This window comes from Schistocerca americana, chromosome 6, assembly GCF_021461395.2.
Source record: "Schistocerca americana isolate TAMUIC-IGC-003095 chromosome 6, iqSchAmer2.1, whole genome shotgun sequence".
Lineage (NCBI taxonomy): Eukaryota > Metazoa > Arthropoda > Insecta > Orthoptera > Acrididae > Schistocerca > Schistocerca americana.
Window position 1 is genome coordinate 216,132,713 of NC_060124.1, and position 22,413 is coordinate 216,155,125.

General features: G+C 41.8%; 1 protein-coding gene across 1 annotated transcript in view; it reads left to right on the forward strand.

The window, feature by feature from the left end:
• Positions 1–22,413, forward strand: part of LOC124620058 (KH domain-containing, RNA-binding, signal transduction-associated protein 2-like) — a 328,914-nt gene that overhangs the window by 256,973 nt on the left and 49,528 nt on the right. Inside the window, exons 5-6 of the mRNA XM_047146726.1 lie at positions 8,839–8,965; positions 15,853–16,056. Coding sequence (XP_047002682.1) covers positions 8,839–8,965; positions 15,853–16,056 — 331 coding nt within the window. The remainder of the gene's footprint in view (positions 1–8,838; positions 8,966–15,852; positions 16,057–22,413) is intronic.

Sequence of the window (22,413 nt, forward strand, 5' to 3'; positions counted from 1 at the left end):
TCTCCTGACCTCAACCCTCTTGACTTTCATTTATGGGGGCATTTGAAAGTTCTTGTCTACGCAACTCCGGTACCAAATGTAGAGACTCTTCGTGCTCGTATTGTGGACGGCTGTGATACAATACGCCATTCTCCAGGGCTACATCAGCGCATCAGGGACTCCATGCGACGGAGGGTGAATGCATGTATCCTCGCTAACGGAGGACATTTTGAAAATTTCCTGTACGTTCTGTTTCTGTGTGTTTCCATTCCATGATTAATGTGATTTGAAGAGAAGTAATAAAATGAGCTCTAACATGGAAACTAAGCGTTTCCGGACACATGTCCACTTCAGGAATGTTTCCTGAAAGTTTGGCCGTACCTTTTTGTAACACCCTGTGTAAGTTGAACATCAACAAAAGCAAATCGAGGATAATGGAATGTAGTCGGATTAAATCGGGTGATGCAGCGGGAATTAGATTAGGAAATGAGACACTTGAAGTAGTAAATGAGTTTTGCTATTTGGGGAGCAAAATAACTGGTGATTGTCGAAGTAGAGAGGATATAAAATGTAGACTGGCAATGGCAAGGAAAGCGCTTCTGAAGAAGAGAAATTTGTTTGCATCGGGTATAGATTTAAGTGTCACGAAGTCGTTTCGGAAGTGTAGCCATGTGTGGAAGTGAAACATGGACGATAAATAATTTAGACAAGAAGAAAATAGAAGCTTTCGAAATGTGGTGCTACAGAAGAATGCTGAAGATTAGATGGATAGATCACGTAACTAATGAGGAGGTATTGAATAGAATTGGAGAGAAGAGAAATTTGTGGCACAACTTGACTAGAAGAAGTGATCGGTTGGTAGGGCATATTCTGAGGCATGAAGGAATCACCAATTTAGTATCGGAGGGCAGCGTGGAGGGTAAACATCGTAGATGGAGGCCAAGAGTTGAATACACTAAACAGATTCAGAAGGATGTAGGTTGCAGTAGCTACTGGGACATGAAGAAGCTTGCACAGGATAGAGTAGCATGGAGAGCTGCATCAAACCAGTTTCTGGACTGTAGACCACAACAACAACATTCACAATAAAGTTGCTGGCAGAGGGTTCAATAGACCACCTTCAAGCTGTCTCTCTGCCGTTGCACCCTCCAACGGCGCGTGGGAAAACGAGCACTTAAATTTTTCTATGCGAACCCTGATTTATCTTATTTTATCCTGATGATCATTTCTCCCTATGTAGGTTGGTGCCAACAGAATGTTTTCGCAATCGGGGGAGAAAACTGGTGATTGACATTTCATGAGAAGATCCCGTCGCAATGAAAAACGCCTTTGTTTCAATGATTTTCACTCCAATGAACGTAACATGTCTGTGGCACTATCTTCCCTATTTAGCGATAATACAAAACGATCTGCCCTTTTCTCAACTTTTTGATGTTATCCGTCAGTTTCACCTGACGCGGATCGCACACCGCACAGCAATACTCCATAATATGGCGATCAAGCGTGGTGCAAGCAGTCTCTGTAGTAGACCTGTTACAGCTTTTAAGCGTTCTGCCAATGAATCGCAGTCTTTGGTTTGCTTCACCCACAACGTTATCTATGTGATCGTTCCAATTTAGGTAATTTGTAATTGTAATCCCTAAGTATTTAATGGAAATTGCAGCCTTCAGAAGCCGAAGTGGCCTTGCGGTTAAAGGCGCTGCAGTCTGGAGTCGCAAGACCGCTACGGTCGCAAGTTCGTATCCTACCTCGGGCATGGATGTTTGTGATATCCTTAGGTTAGTTAGGTTTAAGTATTTCTAAGTTCTAGGGGACTAATGACCTCAGCAGTTGAGTCCCATAGTGCTCAGAGCCATTTTTGAGCAGCCTTCAGATTTGTGTGACTCATCGCGTAATCAAAATTTATTGGATTTCATTTACTACTAATGTAAATAGTCCGCAGCTCGTAGTCGTGCGGTAGCGTTCTCGCTTCCCGCGCCCGGGTTCCCGGATTCCATTCCCGGCGGGGTCAAGAATTTTCTCTGCCTCGTGATGACTGTGTGTTTTGTGATGTCCTTAGGTTCGTTAGGTTTAAGTAATTCTAAGTTCTGGGGGACTGATGCCCATAGATGTTAAGTTCCATAGTGCTCAGAGTCATTTGCACCATTTTGTGAATAACTTCAAACGTTTCTTTATTCAGGGTCAATTGTCACTTTTCGCACCATGCAGATATCTTATCTAAAACATTTTGCAATTCGTTTTGGTCATCCCATGACTTTACAAGACGGTGAATGATGGCATCATCTGCAAACAATCTAAGACGGCTGCTCAGAATGTCTCCTACGTCATTAATAAAGATTAGGAACAATAGAGGGCCTATAACACTTCCTTGAGGAACGCCGGACATTACTTACGTTTTACTCGATGACTTTCAGTCTATTACTACGAACTGCGACTTTTTTGACAGGAAGTCACGAATCCAGTCGCACAACTGAGGCAATATTCCGTAGGAACGCAGTTTGGTTTGAAGACGCTTGTGAGGAACGGTGTCCAAAGCCTTCAGGAAATCTAAAAATATGGAATCAATATGACATTCCCTTTCAATAGCACATATTACCTCATGAGTCTAAAGAGCTAGTTGTGTTTCACAAGAACGATATTTTCTGAATCCGTGCTGACTATGGGTCGATAAATCGTTTCCTTCTAGGTAATTCATAACGTTCGAACTCTGTATGTGTTCCAAAACCCTACTGCAAATCGACGTTAGCGATATGAGCCTGCAATTCAGCCTCTTAGTTCTATTTTCCCATATTTGGTATTGGTGTGACTTCAGCAATTTTACCATCTTTAGGTAAGGATCGTTCTGTGAACAAGCAGTTGTATGTAACTGCTGAACTCGAACCAGGATAACGAAAACTACGATTTAAGTCACTCAGATGGTCACGATGTTACTAGTAATGTTTTGCTGTTGAAGTTGTTCAAAACTACATCAGCAGCAATACGGCGTCTGCTTCACTACGGAACAGATCGACACACACTTTATGTTTTCATTGGAGTTGATGCACAGGCAGTCACAATCGCCTCTCTCATGGCTCTAGCCGTGCTTGAGTGGCTCTTAGCGTAAACGGAGTCCTTCAGAAAGAATTCTAACGATGATTGATCGGGGGATCTGGGTGGAAACTCAGCACTTACTTCCCAGCCTATCCAAGACTCAGCAAAGCTTGCCGCACGCGTCACAAAGGTAATGTGACGGTGCACCATCTTCTTCGCAAAAAATCGTGATCTCCATACAGTTGGTTAACGGCTGGCACAATTCGTTTCTGCAACATGTTAAGGTACTTTACACCTATCACTGTTCCTTTAGAAAAGAATGATCCTAAAGGTTCTCTAACAGACATAACGCGCAACATTGATAACCCAGGTACATTAACAGCTTGTTTTTCCGTATAATGGGGTTATCTCTTGACCAGGATACACAGTTATGGCGACCGGTAGTTTCATTCAGCTGAAACGTCATCTCATCAAACCAAGCAATAACATCAGTCAACTGTTCATGATAACAAATCCAGTCACAAAATTCGAGGCGCCTAACCACATCGTTCTTGGGAATGTAAGGTATCCACTTTGTTTGGGCTTAAAAACAGTGTACACCTGACTTGCTTACACCTGATTGACACGCAGCTTGCCGTATGGGCTTCTTTGAGGATCTTGTGGAAGCTTGTACCACTGCGCCCACTCCTGTTTAGTCCGCTACTGATTTCTTCCTCCCACACCGTCCCTTCTTCAGATCACGTACACTTCCTTCCCTCGTAAATTTGTCGCGTAATTTCATTATTGTTACATATTACGGTGGCACACTATCAAGTTGTGCCCGCCATCGTCTCGGCACTTCTTTTATGTATTCGCATTTCAGGTAACATCTTAAAGCCACTTTCTTTGGTCCAAGGACAGGTTTTTAGTCATCTTGTTATCTACGTGTGCCAAAGTACTTGCTGCAGAGGTAAATCCGGTAACCATCCATCAGATCACCGAAGTTAAGAGCTGTCGAGCTTCTCTTGCAATTCGATGGGTAACCGTCCGGGTCTATCGGGCGCTTTTGGAGGGGGAGAGGGGGGATGGGGGTGCAAAGTGTGCAATCAGCCCTTGTGAGGCCAATTGAGCAGCTACTTGGGGGAAAAGTAGCGGCTCCGGTCACGAAAACTGACAAAGGTCGGGAGAGCGATGTGCTGACCACATGTTCCTCCATATTCGCATCCAGTGACGCCTATCGGCAGAGGATGAGACGGTGGTCGGTCGGTCCCGTTGGACCTTCCGAGGCCTGTTCGGACGAGGTTCAGCTTGTTATTTACGTGTAGTTACTGGCAACTGAAAACAAACAAAAGAAAAACAAATGAATGGCTACACACACTAATCACATCAGCACCATATAATCATATCTTTATCACGTTATCAGTAATACCTACCCAGTTATTGAAGTTCAAAGAGTGTAAATCACTTTTCGGGAAACCCTGTGTAGCAGATTTTGTGGACTTTCAAGGACGGCCTCTTGTGAAAACAGTTGTTCTTTTTAAATACTCAAATATGCCTCGGCCCATTTGTACCTGCATAATCAGCCTGAAAACGAAGGAACGTCCATGGGGTCTAGACCAGACACAGCAGCAAAGCGAACTGATGGGGTTGAGATGAGTAATTTGCTCGTAAAGCTCCACAAAACAGCTCCTCAGAAACGTTTGTCGTGGTTCAGTGTAAGTTTCCACAATGGATGAGCATGCGGATATTACGAGAACAGTTACAAATAATCGAAAAATAGTCTATCATCTTCCGGACTTGCGTACAGGGTAGTATTATTTCTTGTTCCGATATTTCGGCTGATAATCCTAAAGCCATTTGAAAAGCGAGTCCTTGGCTACGTCAGATGTAACACTGCTCCAGGCAACGAGAAAAACGGATTTGCCGCAGTGGGTACACCGGTTCCTGTCAGATCACCGAAGTTAAGCGCTGTCGGGCGTGGCCGGCAATTGGATGGGTGACCGTACAGGCCGCCAAAAAAACATCATAACGACTGGGAGAGTGTTGTGTTGACCACACGCCCCTCCTATCCGCATCCTCAGCCGAGGATGGTTCTCATGGGCCACTTGTGGCCTGAAGACGGAGTGCTTTTGGTTTACAACGTAATAGCAGCGGTCGAATTATGTGTGGAATGCAGGAAAATTATATGCTGTATCACTGTACACGGTGTCGTCCTCGAGTTCAGAAAGTAAGGATGTATAATGCGATCACCTTAACAGAGTGTTTATTTACGTAACTATAACAACAGAAATGTCAACTAAGTTATACAAACATAGTTGCAAAGATAAAGTGCTCAGGACATTAATGTACAACGTCGAGGATCTTCCACACACACAGGATGAAATTCTGTATTAGGCAATGAGATACAATGACTGGCATTTCATTTCAACCACCAGACACTTTAGTTTCTAAATACTATCCGAAATAGGCTGTTGTAGTTAGAGTTTAGGCTTCACACTGCTTGCAGTTAATATTCCTAACCGGAATGGGACATCGTTTATTCGCTACGAAATATGACGCCAAGAAAAATGTTCCGCTACACTCTCAGACTCACACCCAGACTCAGTCCGTGCGAGTATTGGCTTTGGGGTTACCTGAAGTCGCAAGTGTATCGTGATCGACCGAAATCTGTAGGGATGCTGGAAGACAACATCCGACGCCAATGCCTCACCATAACTCCGGACATGCTTTACAGTGCTGTTCACAACATTATTCCTCGACTACAGCTATTGTTGAGGAATGATGGTGGGCATATTGAGCATTTCCTGAAAAGAGCATCATCTTTGCTTTGTCTTACTTTGTTATGCTAATTATTGCTATTCTGATCAGATGAATAGCCATCTGTCGGACATTTTATGAACTTTGGTATTTTTTTGGTTCCCATAAAACCCCATGTCATTCCAAGCATGTGTGTCAGTTTGTACCTCTCTATCTACATTAATCCGTGGTTTATTCAGTTTTCAAATTTACACTGACTTTTTGATCACCCGGTAGTTTGCAGTGATACAGTTTAAATGCACGGTATCGTCGCCAACAAATGGGTTTATCATCATCATGAACAAGTGAATCTGAAACTATGATAAACCACCAAGTTATTAATAGAAAGGGAGGAAAGAAGATTAGGGTATAATGTCCCATCAACTATGAATCAGTAAGAGATGGAGCACAGATTCTGATTCTTTGAAGGAAATAAGCTGTACCCTTTTAAGAGAACTCCCTGGCATTCGCGTTAAACGATTTGGGGATAAAACGAGATACCTCTATCACAGTGTTGGGACAGGGATATCAACTGTCATCCTTCTAAACCCGTGTCATGTATGCTAACTACGCCACACTGCTCGCTCACTGAATGAGTGCAAGCACTACTCTTCTAAAACTATACTTTGTAAATCAGCGTGGAGAGCTTGGCTGCTTTTATCATACATTAAGATGGCTAATTTTCTAGTATGGTTCTGCGGGATATTCTGTTCGTCTAGTACTAAATCTCAATAGAACAGATAGGTACATGACTGAAGGATATTCGACGTTTTTGCCCTGCAAGATATTTCTTGGAGTTTGCTAACAAGAGAAATTCCCCATCGCACCCCTGTCAGATTTAGTGGTAAGATAGCCCAGTGGATAGCCCATCAAAAACTGAACACAGACCAAGTATGGAAACAGGAAAAAAGGAGTACTGAACCACGAAGAAAAGCAAAATAAGAACAGTAAACGGTCCAAGAATAGAAAGTGAATAAAGATCAGCCAGAAACAGTAATGGCGTCGTGGGCAAGTGTTAATGGTGTTGGACAGCTATGCCGGCGAGCCGTGGTGGAAACTCCCTTGTTCCAATTTTTTTTTTCCACAACATTATGAACTGTCCGTCCGGTCACTGAAATGTTTGTTCTCTTTCTGTAGTCTTTGCAGTTGTCATACTATACATCAGCTGTAGTGTATGAGTCATGTAGTAAGAAGACGTTACTGTCACACGTAAATGTGATGAATAGTGAGAGCAGGCGAGATACCACACAGACAACTAACAGAAATGAAAACGACAAATAAACGGGTGTGAACTGTTTTGCAACAAAGGAATTAAAGTTTCAAGACTTTCAAAACGCGACGCAACTAGAAAACGTTAAAAAAATATTTTTTGACGGAGCGCAGAGAAACTGTGTGATTGTGACACAGTTCAGCTCTTTTGTTACAATTTATGTGACAAACTATTATGGTTTCAAATGGTTCAAATGGCTCTGAGCACTATGGGATTTAACATCTGAGGTCATCAGTCCCCTAGAACTGAGAACTACTTAAACCTAACTAACCTAAGGACAACACACACATCCATGCCCGAGGCAGGATTCGAACCCGCGACCGTAGCAGCAGCGCGGTTCCGGACTGACGCGCCTAGAACCGCTCGGCCGCAACGGCCGGCTATTATGATTTCATCTTTCCTTTGGGAGTGATCACATTCACATTCATACGAACACGCAGATAGGGCAAAGAGGCATATCTCGCTCACCTACCAGATGTGCAAATTAGGTACGTCGATAAGAGATTCCATCCCATAACACATGTACTGTCACTGATGCCGTGTATGACACAGCAGACGTGTTTTCCGTTCGAGGATTCGGTTGACTTGTCGCCTTCTCATCAAACGTCTGCAGAAGCCACTTCGTTACGGCTGCTAATAGAGTAGTTGTGCAGAATCAACTGTCATTATAGGACCGTACCATAAACCTCACTCTTGCAAACAGAAGTTACACAACGACCAAATATAAATTTGAATAAAGCGAACAGTGGAAAAAAAAATTGTCACGAGGCAGGTTTGAAAACGGCTATCCCACTTGGCAATCCAACACCGTAACGACTTTTTCTTCTTGATCTCGTACAGAAAATCCGATGAACCTTTGTTGTGCAGTGTCTCTCGGTTGCTAGTAAATCGCGTCATGTCGCACTTTTCAGTTCTGACCGCACAGTCAGCACATAAAAATGCCTAGAGGAACAGTGTCTCCCTCCAAGTGCAATGTGCCTGCTGGGGTTCCGCCTGATTTCATGCAGCCCACACAACATAACTGTCACGTGTGTCCTTCTTCACGACAGTGCTCAGCCGCAAACTGCAGGCCCAGTGGAGAATCTCTTTGCTCGCATGAACTACTGGCTGTGACAACAATTTCGCACAGACAAGCTACAGAGCAGTATAGGGTATTGGAAAGTTGATGCCACATTACGAAAAATATCTAAATCGGAGCGATGACTATGTAGAGAAGGCATTGTTAGGTGTAGCTATATGTTGTGAATAATTTTTTTTTGAAACTTCCTGCGGATTAAAACTGTGTGCCGGACCGAAACTCGAACGGGACGGGGCGTGAGTCGTGCTTGGGTAGGTCAGTTGCTAGAGCACTTGCCCGCGAAAGGCAAAAGTCCCGAGTTCGAGTCTTGGTCTGGCACAGAGTTTTAATCTGCGAGGAAGTTTCATATCAGCGCACACTCCGCTGCAGAGTGAAAATCTCATTCTGGAATTTTTTTTATTTTCTCTGTGCTTTCCGTTTCGTGACCAATCGGAGGTTGTAAGGAAATTGCCCTCTTATTTATTAGTGCCACATAAAGGGTTAATTAGCAGAAGTGTAGGTAGCTGCCTTTAATCTTCAAGTCATTTATTTTTATTCGAGGTTAACTAACTGCAGGATATGTAAACCCTCCTCTCTGGCTGCCTTGCTGACGTTAGAAATGAGGGCTGTCATCGTGTACGTCCCAGAGGGCCACTCTGTTGACACATACTCATCTCAGACTTCAGAAACTTTTCAGTCAGGACACAGTGGACTTCTGTGTTGGCAGGACTACAACGACGAGATCCGTCAGGAGCAGATGCGCGAGATGCAGCTGCTGAGCGCGCCCTCCGCCGTCGCAGCCTCCGCCGGTGCCGACGTCCTCTCGCCAGCCTCCCCAGCTGGGTCGCCCACAGGTAAGCCAGCCGACACGTCTGCACTTGCTACACTACACTACACACACACACACACACACACACACACACACACACACACACGTGAGCCAGCTGACAGGTCTGCAGTTGTTACGCTACACACACACACACACACACACACACACACACACACACACAGAGAGAGAGAGAGAGAGAGAGAGAGAGAGAGAGAGACATACACAGATCAAATCAAATAAGTTTCCCCCAGTAAATTAACGACCAAATACGCACTGAACATTCAGAATTGGCGCTAAACTATACAAAAATAAAACGATGGTCAAGCGAGTAGCAGCAGTAGCATAGTATCCATCTAAGGGTATGGTGAGGTTTTTCCAAATCTCACCTCGTGTAGGAAAATGTGTGGTGACAGGTGGGAGTCAAGTGGTAAAGGTATAAAAACCAGCTTATTACAACCAAAAAAGAAAACATACTAACGACGTACAATACAACAGAAAACGTAAGCAGAGAATTTGCACCACTGCTGTTTTCGGAAAAATGGTTTTCAATAGTAGTACTCTTTAAGCGAATGCTTCTGATTACTTTACATGAAAGCAAACTAACCTCAGCAAATCCAGGTTCACAGTTAATGTAGGAGGATGAGTTGAAAAGTAATACCTCTGAAAGCTATAGAAATGGACTTCTGGAGAAAATTGGCAAGAATCTCCAGGAAAGAGAAAATCAGGAACACCGAAATAATAAGAAGAATGTAAATGAAAGAAAGAATCTGCGACGTAATGGATAGGAAAAAAATTACAGTGGTACGGGCATGTACGACGAATGGATGAAGCCAGAATGCAAAAATTGATACTGGTGTGGGAACCGGAGGGGAGAAGAAGAAGAGGACGACCTGTGACCACCTGGCTCCAAAATGTACAGCACACAATGAGGAGAATGGGCGCAGAGGAAGAGAACACACAAGATCGAAACACCTGGAGGAATATTTTGAAAACATAGTTTAAGAATGTTTATTCTTTGTATAGTAATTTTCGAATAAATTATTATGTTGGAGATAAGCCTCTGTAATGAGGAAAAGCTCAAAATAATAATAATAAAAAATTTTATGTGATAGCTATTAAAGCTTTTTAAATACATCAAACTTTATTAACATTCTATATCTCTGTTATTCATATCTACGTTTTTGCAGCCGGCTCCTGCTAGAGGGTCCCAAATTGTAGCATGTAACACGAATGTGAATAACTTAACAAAGTCGGTGCGTGAGAAACAGCGTACTGTACTCGAGTTTTGAATTCGAAGAGTTTGTCCACACATGGAGTACCCTCTGCTTCAGCATGACAGTGCCAGAGCACACACGGGTGCGGCGACATCTGCAACAATTCGACACTTTGGGATCACTGTCACCGACCATCTTCCATACAGTCCCGAATTGGCCCCACTGGATTTTCATTTGTTTGCGAAACTTAAAGAACACCTTCGTGGACATCAATTTGATAGCGATGAATCGGGGGAAGCAGAAGTGAGGTTGTGGATCAGTCAGCAGTATCAGTCCTTCTACAGCGACGATATCAACGAACTGGTCTCTCGTTGGGTGATATGTGTTCTTCGTCACTCTATCTGCGCTGAGAAATAAATATGTAAAAATAGAGATCTAGGAAGTAAAATGTTAACAACGTTTATTTTATTTAAAGAGCTTCGAGAGCTTTCACATAATGAATTCGGCGGCATTACTTTTCAGTACGTCCTCCTATAAATAGTTTCAGATGAACAAACATGCAAAATTAAAAAAAAATTCTATTTCGTTCGTAGACCTAAAATACTAAAATAGTCATTAACATATATTTACACAAAGGATTAGAGGCCAACTCAAGTTGACACAAAGATGTCAAAATATGTTTTGGTAAATAGAGAAAAAAACAAGTTGTACAATAGTTGACAAAAAAGGAAAGCAGCCAAAATGAGACGAGGAAACGAAATGAAACTTCGTTGTTTGAGGGGTATGTGATATTATTGAAGTGATTACTTGGTAATACTAGCCCATTTATCAATATGACATAGTCCACATTCTGGACTGGATGGGACCATTAATCCGGCTGGGAAGGTGTCATAAATTCACTGTACCCTCTCCTGAGACAAGCTGAACCACATCTGTGTGCTATTTCCTCATATCGGCATTCTTCAAAAACAATTACTGAAAATGATGTTGTTGTTGTCGTGGTCTTCAATCCCGACACTGGTTTGTTGCAGCTCTCCATGCTACTCTATCCTGTGCAAGCTTCTTCATCTCCCAGTAGCTACTGCAGCCTACATCCTTCTGAATCTGTTTTGTTGCAGCTCTCCATGCTACTCTATCCTGTGCAAGCTTCTTCATCTCCCAGTACCTACTGCAGCGTACATCCTTCTGAATCTGTTTAGTGTATTCATCTCTTGGTCTCCCTCTACGATTTTCACCCTCCACGCTGCCCTCCAATACTAAATTGGTAATCCCTTGATGACTCAGAACATGTCCTACCAACCGATCCCTTCTTCTAGTCAAGTTGTGCCACAAAGGCACTGTCTCTCCCAAGGCCGTTTGTAGTTCTAATGAAATGTTGTCTACTCCCGGTGCCTTGTTTCGACTCAGGTCTTTCAGTGCTCTGTCAAACTCTTCACGCAGTATCATATCTCCTATTTCATCTTCATCTACATCCTCTTTTATTTCCATAATATTGTCCTCAAGTACATTGCCCTTGTATAGACCCTCTATATAATCCCTCCATCTTTCTGCTTTCCCTTCTTTGCTTAGAACTGGGTTTCCATCTGAGCTCTTGATATTCATACAAGTGGTTTAATTTCTCCAAAGGTCTCTTTAATTTTCCTGTAGGCAGTATCTATCTTACCCCTAGTGAGATAAGCGTCTACATCCTTACATTTGTCCTCTAGCCATCCCTGCTTAGCCATTTTGCACTTCCTGTCGATCTCGTTTTTGAGACGTTTGTATTCCTTTTTGCCTGCTTCATTTACTGAATTTTTATATTTTCTCCTTTTGTGAATTAAATTCAGTATTTCTTCTGTTACCCAAGGATTTCTACTAGCCCTCGTCTTTTTACCTACTTGGTCCTCTGCTGCCTTCACTACTACATCTCTCAAAGTTACCCATTCTTCTTCTACTGTATTTCTTTCCCCCATTCCTGTCAATTGTTCCCTTATGCTCTCCCTGAAACTCCGTACAACCTCTGGTTCTTTCAGTTTATCCAGGTGCCATCTCCTTAAATTCCCACCTTTTTGCAGTTTCTTCAGTTTTAATCTACAGTTCATAACCAATAGATTGTAATCAGAGTCCACATCCGCCCCTGGAAATGTCTTACAATTTAAAATGATGATTAACAATCTAAATGACAAGACTGATCTTTGCGGTGGGTGGAGACGTCTCAGGGTAAATGCTGCCGTAATCGGCGCTCGGCGCTACCAATAGAAACTGCAACGTTTATCTTCACTTCGCAGTTTTCCTACATCAACGTGAAAAAGGTCTGTTTCGACACGTTGCCAACGACGAATTAAGAATGGAAGGTATGAGTGGTTAACTGGAATGAAATACTGCACGACAGTGCACCATGTACACAGTTGTTAATCAACAACCCAACAGTCGACCAAAAAAGTATTGTAATACCAACTTTTCATCTATACAGAGTCCCATTATTAACTTACAGATTTTCGAATTATGTGTTTTTCTTTCAGTTCTTGGTCTAAGGGGGATAGGCAGGCTGCTAGTTTCTGTATGTACAGAATATAATAATAAATCAGTACTTAAATATACTCTATTATTAGGCAAAGTATTTAGCATGCACAGACTGTATTTTTATAGGCCGATATTGCGATATTTATTCCTTCGGTATATCGATACTTTTTGTCAATATATCGAAGGCCGATAGTGATATCTTTTAAAATGTCGATAAATCGGATTTTCAAATTTTTTAAAAATATCAACCTTCGTAGACCTTACCTTGCCCCAGTTATCCAACATCGGATAGGGGACCTACAGTTTAAGGTGGAATTCGAACCACATGTTGTTTATGACGATGCCTCACATCGTGGGAAGATGAAACCTACACAGGAAGTAGTCCGATCCAGGCTTGATCTCGCGACCTTTTGGTTTCCTGAGACGCCCTTTATTGCTAGACCTCCAGGCCCGCCATGTGTACACGGTAGATAGTTCAGATACAGGTTTTCAACAGTAAGTCTGCGAGCAGCAAAAATGTGATATTTACGGCCGTATCTTTGAACTGCATCGACTTAAAAGGTCAGACTAATTACGCCTCCAGGGAATCGTAGACCTCGGTATGGGACTTAAATTTCGACCGGATATATCTATCCGTTCAAGAGATAAAGTGGTCTTAACAGTAGGATAGACAGACAAACAGGAATGCAGCAAGTAGAACCTACAAGGGGTCCGATTTTACCGGTTGAGGTAAGGAACCCTAAAAATATAGTGACTGCATGGCATTATTGGCCGGGAAGCCCCATCTGATGATGTTCGGCTGCCTAATGATAGTCTTCCTATTTGACGCCAGTTCGACGACCTGCGTAGTGATGAATATGAGGGCAACACGACACCAAACCCCCAAACGGACAAAGTCTCCATCCCGGCCGGGAATCCAATATTGGACCCCCTGGTATCGAGGAAACAACGCAAACCACTAGAGCACTAGTTGCAACAAAATAATGACTCATTTTTGTATAAAATTTCTTAGAAATTATTCCTTACGTTCCTGAGCTAAGTTTCTATGTCAGCCATTTCAACCTGCGTCCACATCAGTGGTAACTGGTTCTTACCCCCTAGAGAAAGCTTCACAGATGTGCATATAACAACTCAGTAAAATTTCATTGCCGTCGGTTGAATGGTATAGGAGCGCATAGGAGACAAGCAAACAAACACACATGCAAACAAATATTGAGAGTATATATTGGATTAATAAGGAACACGGGTGGACAACCGGCAGAACGTGACTCGGATCTGGGCAGCGTTTGCTTCAATTCGGCCAGCGGAAGAAATTCTAGGAGAGAAAACGAGATCCTCGCATTGCGCATTTCACACACATTGCTTCCTTAACTCTTATATTTCATTTGAGAGTATCCGTATACGATAATATTCTCTAAAATCTCAGTATTTTTAGGTATAATATATCGAAAGGGCATGTAGGGAAGCCTAGCGCAGAATTAAAACAAATTATCGATAAACATTCATATCACGGATACCATACCTTCAAACTTTTGCATTAGGGACACTGCTAAAGCCGTACAGCAGCCAGCGGAAGGAATGAGACTACTGTTTTACCTTATTCGTACTTTTTGATTTGAACCGAAATAGTCTCCCAACGGAGTATGGATTAGCCGTGTTATGCTACATACCCTGAAGTGACAAAAGTCATGCGATATCTGCTAACATTGTATCGGACCATTTTTTTCCCGTCGTAGTCGAGCAACTCGACATGGCACAGACTCAAAAAATCTTTGAAAGTCCCCCGCGCAAATATTGGGCAATGCATAAGATTCACGTCGGGCGATTTGGGTGGCCACATCATTAGCTCGCATTCTCAAGAATATTGTTCAGACCAATTGTGAGCAATTATGGCTCAGTGAAACACGGCATTGTCATCCACAAAAATTCCTTCATTGTTTGGGAACATGAAGTCCATCAATGGTACCCAAGTATCCCAACGTAACCATTTGCAGTCAGTGGTTGGTTCAGATGGAGTAGAGAACCCAGTCGATTCCATGTAAACACAGCCCTCACCATTATGGAGTCACCACCAGCTTGGACATTGCTGCCGGCCCTTGTGGGCGAGCGGTTCTAGGCGCTTCAGTTCGGAACCGCGCGACTGCTAGGATCGCAGGCTCGAATCCTGCCTCGGTCATGGATGTGTGTGATGTCGTTAGGTTAGTTAGGTTTAAGTAGTTCTAAGTTTTAGGGGACTGATGACCTCAGATGTTAAGTCGCATCGTGCTCAGAGCCATTTGAACCATTTGGACATTGCTTGACAACATGGGTCCATAGCTTCGTGAGGTCTGTGCCACACGGGAACCCTACCGGCAGCTCTTGCCGACCGAAATGGGGACTCGTCTGAACACGTCACTGTTTTCCAGTAGTAGAGGGTCCAACCGCTATGGTTATGACGCGAGGAGACACTGCAAACGATGTTCTTATGTAGGCAGTCGCGTCGGTCGTCTGATACCGTAACCCATTTAAACCAGATTTCGCCCCACTGTCCTAACGGGTACGTTCAACATACGTCCCACATGGATTTCTGCGGTTATTTCACATAGTGTTGCTTGTCTATTGGCACTGACAACTGTACGCTAACGCCGCTACACTCGGTCGTTAAGTGAAGGCCGTCGGCCACTGTGTTGTCTGCAGTGAGAGGTAATGCCTGAAATACGGTATTCTCGCCACACTCTTGGCTGTGTGGATCTCAAAATAATGAATTCCGTAATGGTTTCAGAATGGAAGCTTCATACGTCTAGCTCCACCTACAATTCCGCGTTCAGATTCTGTTAACCACCGTTGTGGAGCTGTAATCACATAGGAAACATTTTCACATGAATCATCTGTGTACAAAGGACAGCTCCGCCAATGTTCTGCCTGCCCTTTTGTGCCTTGTGTAAGCACTACTGCCACCATCTGTGCATTTGTTTATAGCTATCCCATGACTTTTGTCACCTCAATGTACAAACTCAGGCAGTCTCCTTTGTTGTCTGGCTGCGTTTTCCTGTTATTCTACAAATAAACCGAGATCTACCGCCCTCTTTGGCCAGTGATCCAGTGTGGCCATCGAACTGATTGATATTGCAGCCTCTGGTGTTGTTGTAACGCTACCCCCCACGCATACCCCCGTGCATCCTGGCGGCTCAGCACGCTCCCCGGTGTCTCCTTGCAGGTGCGGCGGGCGCCGCGGTGCAGAACGGCCGCGTGCAGGCGGTGCCGACGACGGGCGCCGCTCTCGTCTACGGAGGGCAGCCCAACGGGCGCGCCGCGACGGCTGCGGCGGCGGCGGCAGCGGCGGCGGCGGGCTACCTCTACCAGCCGCAGCAGCTGCTGCTGCACCCTGCCTTCCGCGGGCTCGCGGCCGCCAGACCCGCAGGTAAGCACGCCGTAGAAATTCGTTGAGGGGAGACCTGGGACAGAAAATGGAAAAAAAAACTGACATGGTCTTTCGTGCTAATGTAGGCAAATAATCGTAGGATAGAAACCTATTTGTCTCACGCAGGTCAGGTCTGAACTCACATCATGTAAGAATTTAAAGGTCGAACAGAGCTAATCACTGGGCTCCTGCACCCAAAATTTTTCTTAATCCAACATCGAGGTCGGAATTTGCTTTGTCGACATGAGACGTCAGATACAATTACACTGTAATCCCCAAGGTACCTTAATCTTATGATCGTCGATTATGGATCATGATAAACATAAATTAATGATTCAATAATGAGTTTAATTATCCTTCATGTCCCCCCAACGAACCTTTATCATCGAATACAGAACGACTAACAAAAAATTATATATAAGATTATGTTAAAATCTATACGGCCTTCTTGTCCTAAAGATAAATTTAAGCCTTTCCTCTTAAAAATAAACTCAAAAACTTTTTAACATCCAGTTGATTTCATTAATTCCAGCCACTAATTAAGAGTCTACTGATACTGCTACCCTTGCACATTCATAACACCTTGTAAATTCACGAAAAATTTTTCCTCAGTGAGCAGACCAAACCTCAAAACATTATCAAGAAGAAATGTTTATGATAATAAGTCAAAAATCAATGTTTCCCAGTTTCTGATAACAAGTTAACAACAACAAATACTTAAATGAGAATAAATATACCAATTTTGGCACTATTACAAATATTGCGAAATCCCATATCTTAATAAAATACCTAAATTAATTACAAAATAAAATTTTAAAATAATGAATTAAAATGTAATCTTTGAGATAGCTGGTTTACAGCTTACTATTATATTTTAAAATGAACAAATTATAGGTTAATAACCTTAAGGCTTATCACTTAAAGAATAAATAAGTTTACATTTATATTTAAAAAATTAAATATAAACAAATTAACTTTTTCTTGTTGTTGTTGTGGTCTTCAGTCCTGAGACTGGTTTGACGCAGCTCTCCATGCTAATCTATCCTGTGCAACCTACATCCTTCTGAATCTGCTTAGTGTATTCATCTCTTGGTCTCCCTCTACGATTTTTACCCTCCACACTGTCCTCCAATGCTAAATTTGTGATCCCTTGATGCCTCAGGACATGTCCTACCAACCGATCCCTTCTTCTTGTCAAGTTGTGCCACAAACTCCTGTTCTCCCCAATCCTATTCAATACCTCCTCATTAGTTACGTGATCTACCCACCTAATCTGCAGTATTCTTCTGTAGCACCACATTTCGAAAGCTTACATTCTCTTCTTGTCCAAACTATTTACTGTCCATGTTTCACTTCCATACATGGCTACACTCCATACAAATACTTTCAGAACAATTTTCTCTTCTTCAGAAACGCTTTCCTTGCCATTGCCAATCTACATTTTATATCCTCTCTACTTCGACCATCATCAGTTATTTTGCTTCCGAAATAGCAAAACTCCTTCACTACTTTAAGTGTCTCATTTCCTAATCTAATTCCCTCAGCATCACCCGACTTAATTCGACTACATTCCATTATCCTCGTTCTGCTTTTGTTGATGTTCATCTTAAACCCTCCTTTCATGACACTGTCCATTCCGTTCAACTGCTCTTCCAAGTCCTTTGCTGTCTCTGACAGAATTACAATGTCATCGGCGAACCTCAAAGTTTTTATTTCTTCTCCATGGATTTTAATACCTACTCCGAATTTTTCTTTTGTTTCCTTTACTGCTTGCTCAATATACAGATTGAATAACATTGGGGAGAGGCTACTACCCTGTCTCACTCCCTTCCCAACCACTGCTTCCCTTTCATGCCCCTCGACTCTTATAACTGCCATCTTGTTTCTGTACAAATTATAAATAGCCTTTCGCTCCCTGTATTTTACCCCTGCCACCTTTAGAATTTGAAAGAGAGTATTCCAGTCAACATTGTCAAAAGCTTTCTCTAAGTCTACAAATGCTAGAAACGTAGTTTTTCCATTCGTCTGTTAAATTCGCGTTAGTATTTTGCAGCTGTGACTTATTAAACTGATAGTTCGGTAATTTTCGCATCTGTCAACACCTGCTTTCTCTGGGATTGGAATTATTATATTCTTCTTGAAGTCTGAGGGTATTTCGCCTGTCTCGTACATCTTGCTCACCAGATGGTAGAGTTTTGTCAGGACTGGTTCTCCCAAGGCCGTCAGTAGTTCTAATGCAATGTTGTCTACTCCCAGGGCCTTGTTTCGACTCAGGTCTTTCAGTGCTCTGTCAAACTCTTCACGCACTATCGTATCTCCCATTTCATCTTCATCTACATCCTCTTCCATTTCCATAATATTGTCCTCAAGTACATCGCCCTTGTATAGACCCTCTATATACTCCTTCCACCTTTCTGTTTTCCCCTCTTTGCTTAGAACTGGGTGTCCATCTTTTTATCTTAGAAAACTATATATCTTAGAAAAGGATTAATATTTCATTTGTACAAATAACTTAACAGTAAGTATGATACATTGACTATAAATTATTTGTAAATCAGCCTACAACATGCAAAATAAGTAATCAGCAATATTTTGATGAACTCTGAAACAAATGATACAAGAAATTAAATTTTCTTTAACAAATTTAAACTAATATTACATAAACCAATTACATAACCAGTAAATAATAACATAAAAAATCAGTTCTAAAACTGTAGCAAGACAATATATTACAATAAAATTATTTCTATCAAATAATGAAATAAATACAAAAAAACAATAAACAGGACATACTGATCTGCAAAAAAAAAATTTCAGTGTAAGTGAAATACTTTACTAACATGTTACATCTTGGACCTCTTCCTAGATACACTTTCCTGTATATTTGCTATGTTACAATTTATCTCATCTAAATTGAAACTACTATGAAGAAATTTTTAATATAATAATCGGTAATGAGAGGAACAGGCGATGTGTATACATCTCAGAGCCAATATCAGTTAAATTAACTAAATTAATTTACTTTCAAATCCACTTTCATTAACAGTTTTTCACCATCAAATCCTTTCTTAAAATTGACCGAAAATGTGATTTTTAAATTTATTTTTTATTCAGTCACAGAACTCTCGGACAGTAAGTTCACAAAATTTCAATAAGGAAATGACATCTGATGTCCTTGAAAAATAATTAAATGTGGACATGGTCTTCCTGCCATGCCCGCTTTTTGAAGCAACCACTCAATACTAGCTAGGTAAACAACGATTTCACAGATTCCTTTCAAGCAAACTTGCGTGGCATATGTCTAGAAGACTGTGATACAAGTTTTATAGATCAGCTATGAGTCTACAAATGTCTGTAAATGGCACAGTACAGAATCCCAATGAGTCTCTAAATTCACTCATGTGGAAACAAAGTCCTAAACTCACATTTTCATCTGCTGCAGTTGTCATAATTGCAACATAAGATATATTTATTGTATTTAATTTGGGAACGCAGGGAATAAGAAGGTTCTAGAGAGAAAGACCTTTAAGATAGAAAATTTCGCTCAAGGTATCTTGAGAAATGCAGTCATGGACTGTGCAGCTGGTCCCAGGGGAGGTTTGAGTCCTCCCTCGGGCATGGGTGTGTGTGTTTGTCCTTAGGATAATTTAGGTTAAGTAGTGTGTAAGCTTAGGGACTGATGACCTTAGCAGTCAAGTTCCATAAGATTTCACACACATTTCAACATTTCTTTTTATCTTGGGAAAAACAAATTTATAGCGCCTCTCTGCAGCTGAAAAGTCAGTTGAGGTCCTGGTAAAGGAAGGAATGCGGAAACAAGTGACCAGAGGAAAAAGAGGATCCTGGGTACAAATCTCAGACCTTCTGAAGATGTGATATCAGAAAAAGCTTTGGGTTGAACTGTAAATTGCATTTACTGAAAATTATGTTTCTTGAGGTTTATGTATCTTTTTCTCATAATCTATGAAGGCTAGAATTATGAATCTTTGTACTCTTATTTCTATACACCTATTAAATGTTATCTCAAGAGTAAAATTTGAAAGTACCGGTGTAAGTTGAGATATGGGGCCAAGTGCTTGAGATTTTGCTTATTATACTTAAAGAATTAAAACTGAAAAGTTATTAAAATTCTCCTATTCGATATATTCAAAAACATCATGTGAGGTACTTACTGTGGGCAAAGAGATCACACATGGAAAAATTTATAGAAATACCTTGTACAGTTTCTGAGAAAGAGGTATATGTACTTGTTTTGAAAATAAAATTTTGAAATTCCGTAAAAGTAAGTGTAAATGTGCTAATTTCATGCAGAGTTGTAGATCTGGTGCATCTTTTAAATAGCATGTGTTTTTAACTAACATCCCCCTCTTAAGAGTCCCTCTAATCCTCATAGTTACATGGATCATCCTGAATAATTCGATAAATCGATAGAATCTTCCCGAGCTATCAGCCTTCGCAACATTTCCACTAGTTTCCTACTCCTACTCTTCAGACTAATTCTCGGGTTTATGTCCAGTTAATTTCTTTATAGTCAGCAGACGTATCTGATGAAGGTCCAAGGGGGTGAGCCAGTTGCATGCCTCCAGAAGAGAAACTGCAGCTAGTGGCAGGAGGACCTTCCGGTAGGGTGGAGGAATCCATGCGTCGAGCCTTGGCCCTGCCTCATTGTTCCACCAGCTGCCTACGTCGCTTTCGCAACACAGCGATCCTGCGGTATTTTTACTGATGCTACATACTGTGCGGAGCTCAGCTGGAAACCGCTGTCTCCAGTTGAAAGACGGTCGTGTACTCTTGTTTACGCAGTCTCTTTGATGACTGAATCCGATGGGCACACCCGTTGGACCTTCAGCAGAACAGTCTACAGCACAGCGGCTATAAATGAACGAGCTGGAAATGAAACCGACACTTCGCTTGAAGAAGACGAGTGAGAAACACGTCGAAACGTCGCAACAACGAGGTACCACGACTCGGTCCACAACCGGAGTAGATTGCATCATTGTAATTCGCCGAGAAAGGAAGCAATCCCATCTGATACCTCATTTGTTCACAGCGAAAAGTCCGTAGTTGTATTTGTCGTCTTTTGTTTATACACGCCGTGGTGTTAAATTTTTAAATAAACCTTGTATCTTTCTTTCCTACCTAACGTTCGCTACCGTTCCTGTTATTTCGTTATGGTTAACATCAACGCAGTTTCGAAAATAAGTGCACATATCTTGAAATAATGATTTGTACTCTGCGTGCAATAATCTGGTGTGTTATTTCAAACAATATTGACCGACAGCCTCACATTACTTCATATTAAGATTTCGTATTGCTGTAAGAGCTCTTATCTTTCCAAAAATATACCCGTGAATAATAGCGATACAAAATTCTGTGTGACTGTTACCTTGTTTTCACATGTGATGCACGCTAATTATCACTTTTTGCATAGAAGGACAAGAACATAATGAATTCCTGGAAACCAGCTATGTACGATTCACACGGGACACCGTACGTGCGAGAGTTAACAGATCAGTCAGAAAACTCCGAATCCAGTAGACCTATGTGCCGCCACAGGCCGTTGTGGCAGACGTTCCAGAATTACGCAACACATTTCTCAATGATTTGAAGCATTTAAAACACGGACTAATACAGTTGGATCTCACGAGATTAACGCGTAAAATTATCAACAAACACATATATGAACTCTTTTTTATTAAATTTTACCTTAATACAGACGCGAATCTCACGTTAATCAACGATCAGTGTCAGTAAAATTTATCACAAGTATTCTGAAGTGGGCTGACTGCTCACGAATTAGTCTGACTTATTTGAGCAGGTACGTTTTCGAAACTATCTAATGCACAGGACAGTCATTTTCCTCGTTTTAAATGAACAGCCCTCTCTATGAAGTGTTTCGTTCCCAAGTTATTTGTTTCACTGGTGTGGCGTCTTCCACAAAGAAGTTTCTTAATGTTTGTGGTTAACACAGGTAACACGCGTTGTGACCACCTTTTACAACAACAGTGACATTACCAAGAAGGATGTCAATTAGCGCGTAAGCAGAGTTACACCTGTATCTACAGCGACGTTATTACTCCTCATTTAACACACAACTGCGTGGCAGCGAGTTCATAAAACGACTTTAATCCATAGCTCTACCGCTCCACTGTCGAAAAGCATGTGGAAAAAATGAACTTGTAAATATTTTCGTGTGACCTCGATCTCCCTTATTTCATTATAATGGTTCTTTCCCCCTATGAAAGTGAGAGTCGACAAAATCTTTCAGCATGAGAAAGTTTGTCATTGAAATGTCGTGCAATCATCTCGGCTCAACGAAAAATGGCCTTTATTTTAGTGATGGTCACCTCACCTCTC